Source organism: Eretmochelys imbricata, chromosome 18 (genome assembly GCF_965152235.1).
Source record: "Eretmochelys imbricata isolate rEreImb1 chromosome 18, rEreImb1.hap1, whole genome shotgun sequence".
NCBI lineage: Eukaryota > Metazoa > Chordata > Testudines > Cheloniidae > Eretmochelys > Eretmochelys imbricata.
In genome coordinates this window covers 3,169,324-3,181,371 of record NC_135589.1, presented here as the reverse complement: position 1 = coordinate 3,181,371, position 12,048 = coordinate 3,169,324, and the positions used below count along the sequence as shown (strand labels likewise).

Genomic DNA, 12,048 nt, shown 5'->3' with positions numbered 1-12,048 from the left:
AAATCTGCATTTTTTGGTGAAAAAATTTTTGGGCAAAAATTGTTGCCCAGCTGGGCCTGGAAGGGCATTGACCAGGAGACGGGAAGGAGGCAGCTGGAGCTGGCAGGGCATTAATCAGGAGACAGGAGGGAGGCAGAAGTTAAGGGTGTCATACTGGATGGGGGCAGAGTTGTATAGTGCCTCAGAAGGAAGAACAGGGAGTTTAAGCTTCAGGGAGCCCGAGAAGGGATTCATGGGTGTGGGGGACAGGCTCAGAGTGGAAGGGATGCCAGATTATTATTGCTGCAGCCTGCTGGACAAACTGCAGGAGGAAGAGATGCCAAAAATGCTGATTCCCTTGTCATGAACCAAAGAAGGGCTGACCGTTCCGGAACAACTGCATGGGAATAGCAAGTATCCACCCAGTTGAATTTTTAACCAGAACAGTTGGTTCCTCAGCAAAGTTCTCTTACCTCTTGGAAATCTTGCACTTTTTTAGTTGTTTCTTGATCTTTCATGTTGGCTTCAGTTTTATTCATCTGTGCTTTGAGTAACTCCGTCTCTAAACTTGTGATCTTGACACAAATAAATCCCCAGTTTAAAAACATACACTTGCCATTTGAATCATGAAAACATGTATGATAGAAACAGCAATTTTAGAAACAGAGAGGCTGGGAGAAAATGCTGAGAGCTGCCTATGCCACACAAGCTCCAGCACAGTCTATGGATGTTGGTCAAAAGGGTGGATTGGCTGCTCAGGACCAACCTGTAAAAGTGAGAACCTAGCTGCACAAAAAGGGTCTCTGGAAGAACTTGGGAAAGATATCCAGACACCTTTTTAACATTACATCCCCCCATAGATTGCTCTTTGTAGGCCTTCATCGAAGAGGAGCAGTCGAGGAGCCCAACAGATCCTGTCATTGTGGTACAGAGAGGCCTCCCTAACCCATAAATGAAGAAAGCTTCTTCTTCCCCTACCCAACTCACATTTGCCTTTGGCCCCACTCCTCCCCCAGCAGAGCTCCAGAGCACAGTTGTCATCCAGGCTGATGCTGGGTCAGATTCATAGCTCCTTCTAGCCTCTAGCACCAGGGGGCCATAATGCTGGCTTAGAGATCAGTCCTGCAAGGCATCAGGCACTCTGGACCTGACCCAGCAAAGCATTTAAGCACGAGTGTACCTTTAAGTTGAGAGTAGTTCCATTGATCTCACCAGGGCTACTCAAATGCTGAACGATAAGCAGTGGACTAGGGCCTTAAACATCCTCCGGGGATCCTCCTAGCGTAGGGCACTCTCATGGGGACAACAATGAGCCCTATAGGCTGGGATTGGCAAGGGTTTTAGGGAATTAGAAGCCCCCCTCCTTGTGACTTGTAGAAGTCAGGTTCATGCTTTGAGTGCTGAAGGATACAGGTTCAAACCCCACATCAGCTGAAGCAGGAAGTCATTGTATTCACTCCGGCTGTCAGCTTCTGTTCTTTGTATAAACATTTCTAATGACTTTCACATCTCCAGACAGCTGAGCTGACCTCCCAGAACCAGCATGAAGCAAAAGTGAAAATGCAAAGTAAATGGCTATATGCAAAAAGATATAAGGATACATTCTATGGAATGACACTAAAGATTAATGTGCCATTTTCATGTGCAATTTCCATGTACAAATATACTTTAAGGCAGGGATGCCTCACCTGTGGCCCTTGGGCTGTACACAGACCACTACAGCATTTCATCAGACCCGTGGCCTGCTTCAATACAATATACTAATGGCCGATTCACTAGTGTTTTGTCATCATGCTTACATCACTTTAGTTTACACAAGGAAGTATCAGAAGTATCTTTACAGTTTTTTCCCTGTTTTCTATAATTCATGTTTTATGCACTGATTTCTTTGTTTTTAAATAGACAATACTGTACATAGGTTCTTTCTATCTAAATACATACGAGACAAGCTGAACTTTAAATATAAATCAATACAGGTGCCTTGAAATCTTATTAAAATATGTAGAACCTGCGTGGCCCACATAAGGCTGTGCTTAGGTATATGTGGGCACCACTGTTTTAATGAATGACAAATTCACACAACTGAGGACTCAAGGGTCTTACAACATTTTGTTTTCTTCTTGCATTCTTCGCACATACGCAGTTGTCATCATCATTCAGTATTCACCTAAGAGCTGCTGAGCCTCCGCAAATCCCATTGACTGTTTTAAGTGATTACAATGTAATACTGTAAATTGAAACAGGGAGACTGACTTGCAGTTGTACTATTCAGCCACTAGATGTCTGTGTGCTACGTTGTAAGTCCCAGGCAGGGAGGGGTATCTGAAGCTGCTGAGGGAGCTGTGTTCTCTGATAAAGGCAGTGCTGCCAGCCCACCACAAGTTACGAGATTGCCTTAAAATCATAAGATTTAAAAAAAAACCCAAAGTTTAGGTTCCTTGTTTTTGCCTTCTGGGTTTTGAGCTTTTCAGGGTCACACCTTTAAGCTTTCCTCTGCAACCAGAACTAGAAACGTCTTCTTTTTTTAAATGAAAACTGAGATCCACAGAATCACAGGACTCATGGATCTTGGGCTTTAATAAAACACCAGATATTATGTATCAGAGGGGTAGCTGTGTTAGTCTGGATCTGTAAAAGCAGCAAAGAGTCCTGTGGCACCTTATAGACTAACAGACGTATTGGAGCTTCAGCTTTCATGGGTGAATACCCACTTCGTCAGATGCACGTAGTGGAAATTTCCATAGGCAGGTATGAATATGCAAGCAAGAATCAGGCTAGGGATAACGAGGTTAGTTCAATCAGGGAGGATGAGGCCCTCTTCTAGCAGTTGAGGTGTGGACACCAAGGAAGGAGACTGTGAATGGCTAGCCAACAACAAAAGCAGTTTTTCCTCCCTTGGTTTCCACACCTCAACTGCTAGAAGAGGGCCTCATCCTCCCTGATTGAACTAACCTCGTTATCCCTAGCCTGATTCTTGCTTGCATATTTATACCTGCCTCTGGAAATTTCCACTACCTGCATCTGACAAAGTGGGTATTCACCCACGAAAGCTTATGCTCCAATACGTTTATTAGTCTATAAGGTGCCACAGGACTCTTTACCAGATATTATGAGACTCAGGATGAAAATCGCAAGAGCTGGCTGCACGGTAAATGGAGGTTCAAGGAGGTCTGTGACTCTAGAGATTATGACACAGACCACGCTATCTTCCTTCTGCTGGTATAGGACAAGGGTTGGGGTGGGGGAGAACTGGCAAAGCTACCTACTGCTTTAGATGGAAACCCAACACTACTTAGAAATTGTCCTTTTGAACGACTTTACCCTCCTAGCAAAAGTGATAGCGAACTCTCCCTTCAGTGAAAAACATAGTAGGCTACTCCCCAAAGGGAGCTTACCAAAAACCATGGGCTCAAGGTCCAAATGTAAGTGCTACAGGTAGGCACCTAAATCTATAGTTAGGCACCCAAATAAATGGCCTGATTTTCAGAGGTGCTCAGCATGCACAGTTCCCACTAAAGTAAATGATGACTAGGTCAGAACCTGGAGATAGTTCTGTTTCCTAGTACAAAGGGAAACAGGGAAAGACATTCAGGTGGAAGGCTTACAAACCAATCTCAATTCATCAGCGCAAAACTGCAAGTAATCAGGAATTTAGAACCCAAGATCCAAGCTGTCAGGTGAAGGGATTCTGGATCTGAGGATGGGGATTTGGACTATTGGGAAAATAAATCTAGACACCGGCCACAGGTTCTAGCAGCACTGCTCCTGATGGGCCCAGGATGGAGTTATCATGATGATCCTGGGCTTTGTCTTATTTTAAAGCTCAGAAGATTGATAGGAACAGGGCAAGGTGGGAAACAGCTGCCTGCCCCAGTAGAATAGAGAAGCATCCACCAATAACTCTTGATCTCTGTGTACCCTGTAACAGAACACAGGGTATTTTGAGCTGCAGTGTGATGCAATGAGATCTCTGGATGACTCCACTTGAGACACAATGGCATTGGCACTGTATTCTTGAGAAACCTCTCTTGCTGGTCTTGGGGCTGTCCACCAAAAGGTGGTCTTGGCTTCTAGATGAAGGGCGAAGGAAATGGCTTGGTTTTTGAACAGCCGTATAGCTGGAATGCCTGGGAGTTAATTGAAATTTGGTACCTCAATAGCACTCACTGAGAAACAGCACCCAGCTTTGTTACAGAGGGGATAGGTTTGGATTTGACACTTATCCATGCTTGACAAATCAGGTTCTAAGCAGTCAACAGATTGAGGAGGTTTGCAGCAGAGCTGGGAGCCCAGGCCAGATCTCTGTTGTGATGGAGCCATGTCCTCATCCACTGTGCCTCACTAAAAACAGGGTTCCAAATCCATGCACAGGTTCCACTACCTGTAAAGTGGGGCTGCTTTGAAAGCTACCAGTGAGTAAGTGCTAAGAAAGGGCAAAGTATTTTTAGGCTATTTTACAGACCAGAGAGCTCAAAGCTCAATGACTTGCCTGCCCAGCACTGCGGTGGGTCAGACAGAGACTTACAAGCCCAAGTACCTTGTTTCTGATTTTAGGTCTCCCACTTATCAGCTGTGCTGTAAGTCACCTATCCTTCATGTTCCCTGCATTGATTTTTCCTTGCAGATGCCCACTTACGGAGTCACATGTCTGGACTTGCGAGTACCCAGAATGTTCCACGACAGTTTGGTCGCTAAGGAGCACATGCTGGGCTCAGCATTCTATATCAAATACCTAACGGGACACTGCAATACTCCACTTTCTCTTCTAGTGCCAGCGGTCCTGGAACGTGTTTCTCTTTCCTTCCTAACATAGTCTCCTACTTGGTTGGGGGAGTTGCCATTGTACTGAGATTAGTCAGTCAGCAGTTGGAGTATCATCCCCAGTTCGTTACTCAGAACCCATGAGAAAAGACAGAAGAACAGAGGAAGGTGTATGGGACACAAGGATCTATACCAACAAAAACTACAGTTAACAGCAAGAAACCCCTCTTCTTGGAGTATTACCTTTCTGCACAAATCAGCATTACTGGAAGATTAGCAGGCAGTAAGGTGCCTCAGATTTGTGAAGTGACATGAGTTTAAACTGGACGTTATAGGTTGAGTTGGAGTTTCATAAGGTTATCTAATTAATGTGTCTTATTAGCATTTTTGTACCAGATATGGTTATCTTACATTTTGTGAAGCACCAAGAGTTCCCAGAGGATGGTATTGGGCAGTTGCTCTTTCTCTGGCATGGTGACATGTGGTTCTGGTCTGATGCTCTCCTTGTTCAACATGTGTATGGGGCAACTGGGGGGCCAGCAAGGAAACATGGCTCATGATGATGATAACTAGCTGTATATTTCTATTTTTTTGCCTTTGGCTGGTGTGGTGAGTTGATTTACCCAATGTCTAAATGGAGACTGGGGCCTGGATGAGGGCTAGGCTGGCTGACACGCAGTCCATTTCAAATTGAGATAATGCCTAGAGATTGGGAGAAAGACTCAGATGAAAGAACAGAAATGATTCCAGTATCTCCAAGGGACTGGGTACTCCCAATATTTGCTGCTAAGTTTTGCAAGATGCGGGTCTGGTGGAAACCTATTTGCAGCAGTTCCCAAGAATATTTCTTACCATCTGCCCTTGGCAAGGAGGCTGTGTCTGTTTCTTTCAGATGTGGGACCTCACCTTGGTCCAGCCATTTCTCTAGGCAAGATGACTACAATGTACTCTACATGGGACTACACCTTCAGACCATGCAGAAATTGCATCTAGAGCACAGAGGGGCAACTTGTGTATTAAATGGCGTTTCACCCAGAGCACACATTTCTGAGTGCGGCTTCATGTTGTTTTTGTCTTAGAAATCCCTAAATGATTCGAGTCTTCTCGGCTTGAGCAACTGCCTCCCTCCTGATGTGACACCATGGCAGTTGTGAGCTCCTGCTGTCAGCCTCCTGGAGGACCTGGGAAAGGCCTGTGCCAGGACGTTCTTGGTGAGGGGTCCTGATCTCTGGAACTCCTGTCCCTACATGGGTTGAGCCAAGCCACAATCTGGTGACCTACTGGACACGCTATAAAACTCATTTGTTCTCCAAGGCTTGAGATGGTGAAGAATGGGAGGAGACATTGATGGCTTCACTTCATTGCTATGGTTACAATCACACCTACATTAAGGCCAGAGCCATAGAATCGTAGAATATCAGGGTTGGAAGGGACCTCAGGAGGTCATCTAGTCCAACCCCCTGCTCAAAGCAGGACCAATCCCCAACTAAATCATCCATGTGATGGGACCTTGGTGTAACTGAGAATATGGCCCCTAGAGTTCAAGATAAGTGCACACAGAATCAAAATAAAATCAAACATTCCTAGAAACAGAGGTGTTGGGGTCGTATGTTCCAAGGACATTCAGAGTGATATTGCATGGCAGTGAGAGAGTGAATCTAAATGTCCTTGGATTCAAGATACAGGAACCAAGAGTAGCTTTTCAGAAGCCTCAGGAGAGCCATAGGCTCCCTGTTCAAACAATGGAAGAGGAAAAAAGGACGAAGAGAAAGCCTAGTCAGATCTGGAGAAAACACTACCTGCACCTGCAACGCTTGACTGCAAGGACCTAACAGTGCCAAGCGAGCCCCAGAGCCAGGCCTCACTTAAGCCTTATTGACATGAGTGAACTATTACTGCTGCTTCTTTTCCCTGGTATGACTCTCGATCCAATGAGGCTGAGGTTTCCTCTGACTTCTCTAGGCTGCAAGGCAGATCTCAGACTTGAAGAACTCTCCTTAGATCTGAACTGGGGACCATTCATTGACCTGTGGCCAAGGTAGCTGGAAAGTCTTTAGAGGATAACTTAGCCAGACCCTCGGTGTTAGATTCGACCAATGGAGCCTCAAGAGCTTATTCTAAAAGGAAGAGCTGGAGACGGCTCTCTCTGGCTTTTCAGGCCTCAAGAATGAAGGCTGCCCAAACTAACCACAACCTCAGGGAATGCTGCTCACAGACAGGTAAGGGATGGAACATGCTGATCTGATAGACGTCTTGGGTCCATATAAAGGGCAGCACTTAAAGCCAATCCTCTTACTGGTTCTAGCCATGGAGAATATCAACATCACAGTAATGAGTCTGAACACACATGGAAATGGAGGCAAAACCCTCAAAAAACAGCAAAAACGGACCCTAACTGCTATCCAGAAGGTTCCAGGCTTGCACACTGCAGTAGGGTGGATCTATACAGGAAGAACAAGATGACGACATTTGGAGGAACCAAGTGTGCTATACCTAGACTGTAGATGCAGCAGGCTACCCCTCTTGGAGCTAATGCTTCAGAACTTTGAGCTCTGGAGATCCCGCACATGCCTTGTACTAGGGGCATGGGCTTGCTAGTACTTGCTAGTGAGGATTTGCTGAAGCATTTGGGGGACCTTTTATAAAAAAAACAGTCAAAAAATTCAAAAACAGCTGGGTGGGTTTTCTTGCAAATTTACTGAAAAAACAGTATTTGGGGAGAGATGAAGTATGACAAATTTCAGAGCCAAAGAAAAACTGTTGAGGAAGTAATAAATGTCTAAAGTCAGCTTCCTAGTGGGACAGCAACCTCAGCCTTCACTATCACTGACAGCTCTGGTTATAATTTCTTTTGGTATTATATTTAGCGCCCCCTAAAATATCTGTTCACACCAGATGCATATCCTCTGATCATGAGTATCTGCTTGTCAACACATAGGGTGGATTCTACTATCTGGATATCTCTAACTCCATTAGAACTGGAGGAACCAGGGCTGGATATACTCTGAATGTCCAGTTGCTCTAAAACATAGGCACCGCCCTTCTATATTCATTACCCCTTACTTCTGAAGCACCTCTAAAGTGGGGACATCTCAGAGGTCAGAGAGTTGCAGCACTCACATTGCATTGCAGCCTTTGCTTTCCTCACACACTGGCTCTCCTGCATTAATTCTACAGCATCGCTTTTAGCCCACCTCCTACTCTCACATCCATGCCTGTCTCTCCATTCCCCCCAACCCTGCCATCCCACGTGCCATTCCTCTGTCCACTGGCACAACATAGCTGCAGCTCCTCCCTGAGGCGGGTCAGCACAGCTGCTATTATTGAGCACATGCCAGATGTCCAGTTACACAGCCCACTATCACTGTGACTACTTGATTCTCCTCACTGGCTCTCCAAAAAGACAATCCCCAATCCTGATGCAACCTTGGCTCAGGCCGTCTGAGCAGTAACACAGCCCCAGAAGGAAACATTTACAAAAGGAACCCCTGCCTGATTCCCAATGGTTCAGAAGCTGATTCTGTCATTTTTCAGTATTACTGGAAGCCCTTTTAAATGGCCTCTGACTGTGAAAAAGACGACACTGCTGTGTGCATAAGAATCCTTACTTCCAAAACACGAGTGTCATAATTAACTGTTTGATTTTTTCATCTCTTCTCCCAGATTTCTGGATTTGGTGGATGTTGCTAGTTGTATATCTGCTGAACCAAAAAGCACAGCAACATGCAATGTTATATAAAATATTGTTTTATTTTATTTGTCATTGTATAGCGCCAAAAGGAGATAAAGGTTAAAAAGAAATATCTGGCGCTCTTTAATTCTAACTTACTTTCCTGTGAAGTCCTTCAATCTCACCCTCAAGATGTTCTCTCTCTTCTCTGGTTTGGTTCTGAGTTTCTCCCAGAATCGATTCTAACTCTTCATTACGTTCAACCAAATCCTCGTGTTCTCGCTGCAGCTTCTGTAGCTTGTGCAGAAGCTGAAAATTCCTGCCCTCAATGTCGTCTATTACCTTTCGGCACCTAGACACCAATGACAATAATTGCTATAACTGCTAAATTAACATATAATCACACAATCATTACAATCCTTCATGCACCTGGCAGAGACCAATCACTGGATGGGGGTTTGGGGAGAGTACACAGGAAAGCACACAGGCTCCCCAGAAGTATTTTATAAACTCCAGAGATGAGGCATGTCTGTCCTGGGTGATTGCAGGTCTGGACTCAGGTAACCTGGGACTCTGATGATCCCACTGCAGTCCCATCCCCAACATGACCCACCTTAGCCCCATCCCCTGCTTGGCTCCTCACACAGAGCCCTCTGCACTGGTGGGGGTGGCGAGGACCCTCTGGTCAGGTGGGAGTCACCTGAAGAGCAGCAGGGGCAGCACAAGGCCATTCAGCTGCCCAAAAATTGATGGAGACAAGCCAGGACTCTCCTTTCCCTGATGCATCCAAAGAGGAGCAGACAAGGTGGGACAGGCAGCAGGCACCCCTCCTCTCTTAGCAGCTGCGGTGGCAGAGTGGAGAGAAATAAAGCTTTGACCCTCTAGAAGACCCCAGTCTGGGGGTTTAACTTAAAAAGTGAATGCCTTGATAGGAGTTTGCAACATCATATAGTAGTAAAAAAATAAACAACAACAAAGCAGCATGACTTTGGGACGCAGAAGGAAAATGTAGACTAGATACCAGGGAAAACCCTCCTGACAGCGAAATGTATCAGACTACCAAGTCATTTTCCAAAGGATGTGCTGGAAGCCCCATTGCTTAAGAAATGTAACATGAGGCTGAAGAAAGCCATGGAGAACACGTTGGAGGGAAATCTCCTGCCCTGACCCTGGGGGCTAGAGGCCAGCTGAGAGCTTTATTACCTCCAGTGCTTATGATTTATGAACCAGCGAACAAAGCTAACATTAAAAGGTCTTTTAAAGCAAGCAGTAAATGCTCCCACACCAGTGACATTAACATTGCAAGAAGGGAAAGCTGCTCCGGGAGAACTAGTGGGTTCTTGAACGGGGCTATATGGAAGCAACCGAGGAAGGACAATAGGAGGTGACAACTGAAAGCACAATTCTCATTGTCAAGGTGGAGATTTTGAAGCAAACATAGATCAGATTCACTTGTGTTTTCACTTTGAATTTGGTTAAAACTGCAATGACTGAGCCATTCCCCTTGGCTAGCCACATCATTCACCTTTTATGAACAGTCTCATTATTCTGATCTCTTCTTTCCTGACCTGAGTCAGCTTTGTCTACAGCACACTCTTCTTCAAACCTCGCTGGATCTTTTTTATCCTGCATTTAAAGAATATATTTAAAGTCAGCAGAGATTTAAGAAAAACATAAAAGAGAAATCTCGGAAATGGCTGTACCCAAGAGCATCCTAATGTACGTAAGTTACAGTGTAAACAGAGAGGAAGTAGAATCTTCTACCCTCAATCCCACTAGGAGTGTAATGGAGCCAATCAGTCAACATCGGTTTACACTAGCAGAGATTTGTTCTTAACTTTAAATGCATTTCTAAGCCCCATATGTCCTAAAGTCATATGAATCCATATCACTGAGCCACACTCAAATTCTAGAATGGAAATACACAAAATTTGCCTAATTAGAACGAAAGCACAGTTGTGCTATATTCTTATTCGTGTTATATGACTTAAGAGAAGAATAAAGCTCATTTATTTTAAACAATTTCTCAGATGGCAACCTGAAAATCAGCTGTTGAAAATACCTGCAGTGAGCAACATGCGTTTTCTTCTGTTTCATCCATTCCAGGCACTACAAGTCCTGGTTTCTCATTCTTTTGATACTCACAAATCTCTTCTTTGAGCTTTTCAACCTTTAAAGGCAAAAAGAGTCTCTTGTATTTCCATTGTATCTTCATCTGGCCAGCTAAAGTCACTTTACAACTCACAGCAAATCAGGAAAAGGAGAACAGCCCAAATAATTACCCATAAGTAGGGTTTTAAAAGCACATTATGCAAAATTAAGAACACTGTTTTAAACAAAAATATTCTAAGATAATACCACACCAATTGAAACAAACAGTCCAAAATCTTCAACATACAAGTAAAAATGTTTTGTCAAATTCGTAGGAAACCAACAGTTGAAATCTTGCTAATTTTACTTGTTAATAAACTGCTAGATTAAATGCTAGAAGGCTAAAATAATTCAACCATTAATGTTCAGAATTCAAATCACAATATTCTGGAAAAATCAAAGCTGGTTCTCATATCAACATTCAATATTGCATGGGACAATATGCAATTCCTAATTGAATTGTATAAGAATATTACTGTGTCAGCTGTATTCGTATTCCCTGCTAAAGCTCCAAGATGAGATAAATGTATGATCAAAAGTGCTACTTCTTTATCATTTAAAACATGTACAAAATCCCAGCCAAAGTATTTGAAGAGGAGGGATTTCAGGTGGTTCTCTCATCTACTGCAAGGGAAAAACTGATGGGGGGTTATGATCTTACTACGTCTTTTGCATCCTATTCTGTGAGTCATGACAGCAATTCTCATGGCAGCAGGTTGAAGATTAAATCACAACAGTGGATGAGAGGTGGAGCAACAAGGCACACTGTGACCTGGCACACTGAGGGTGTGTGTGGCAGTAGCAGTTGTCTGGGTCTAGGGAGCACAACTCAGATTCTTTAGCAAATGGGCTGGTTGATCCTGGTATGTTGAGACAAAAGACCAGAGGGCCAACTTTTATTATCTGTCCCACTGGTGTCCTCTGAGGCCTTATTTCAGGGGCCTAATGGAGCAACTGGAAGAAGTGCCCCAAACCTTCAGCTCACATTGCTTAATGAACAGCAGGAAAGCCACCATCTGTGATTTAGGCATGGATTTGGGTTCAAGCCTTGCACTAATTCATAGAGTTTTAAGACCAGAAGGGATCTCACAGGCCACAGAATTTCACCCAGTCATTCCTGCATCATGCCCATATCTTGCGGTTGAGCCAGAGTATATTTTGTAGAACGTGTTACCAAGATCTGGTTGAACATCTGGATATTTGCTTCAACATGATCTAAGGGAAAGGGATATAACTGTGCTCTTTGCAGGTTACCTCAAAAGGTAGGAGATGCCACACCAAGGATGGATTCATTTGAATGTGTCCATCTGACATGTGAGTTTCAGGATAAAATTGATCTAGGAATTCTGGTAGTACACAGACAATCGTGCTGTTCTGCAGCATTCCTATCTGAGCCTAAGGAGCTATTTTCTTGTTAATACATAATAAAATAAAATAAAAAATAAATAATAATAGTTAGGCCTGGTATTGCATTCTCCAAGACTTCT

The 12,048-nt window shown here is 44.1% G+C and overlaps 1 protein-coding gene across 1 annotated transcript in view; it reads right to left on the bottom strand.

Moving 5' to 3' along the window:
* The window catches only part of CCDC30 (coiled-coil domain containing 30), a 136,047-nt gene that overhangs the window by 57,923 nt on the left and 66,076 nt on the right, over nucleotides 1-12,048 (bottom strand). The window contains exons 9-11 of the mRNA XM_077837566.1: nucleotides 10,473-10,580; nucleotides 9,936-10,036; nucleotides 8,596-8,762 (exon numbers count right to left, since the gene is read on the bottom strand). Of these exons, the coding sequence (XP_077693692.1) occupies nucleotides 8,596-8,762; nucleotides 9,936-10,036; nucleotides 10,473-10,580 (376 nt within the window). The remainder of the gene's footprint in view (nucleotides 1-8,595; nucleotides 8,763-9,935; nucleotides 10,037-10,472; nucleotides 10,581-12,048) is intronic.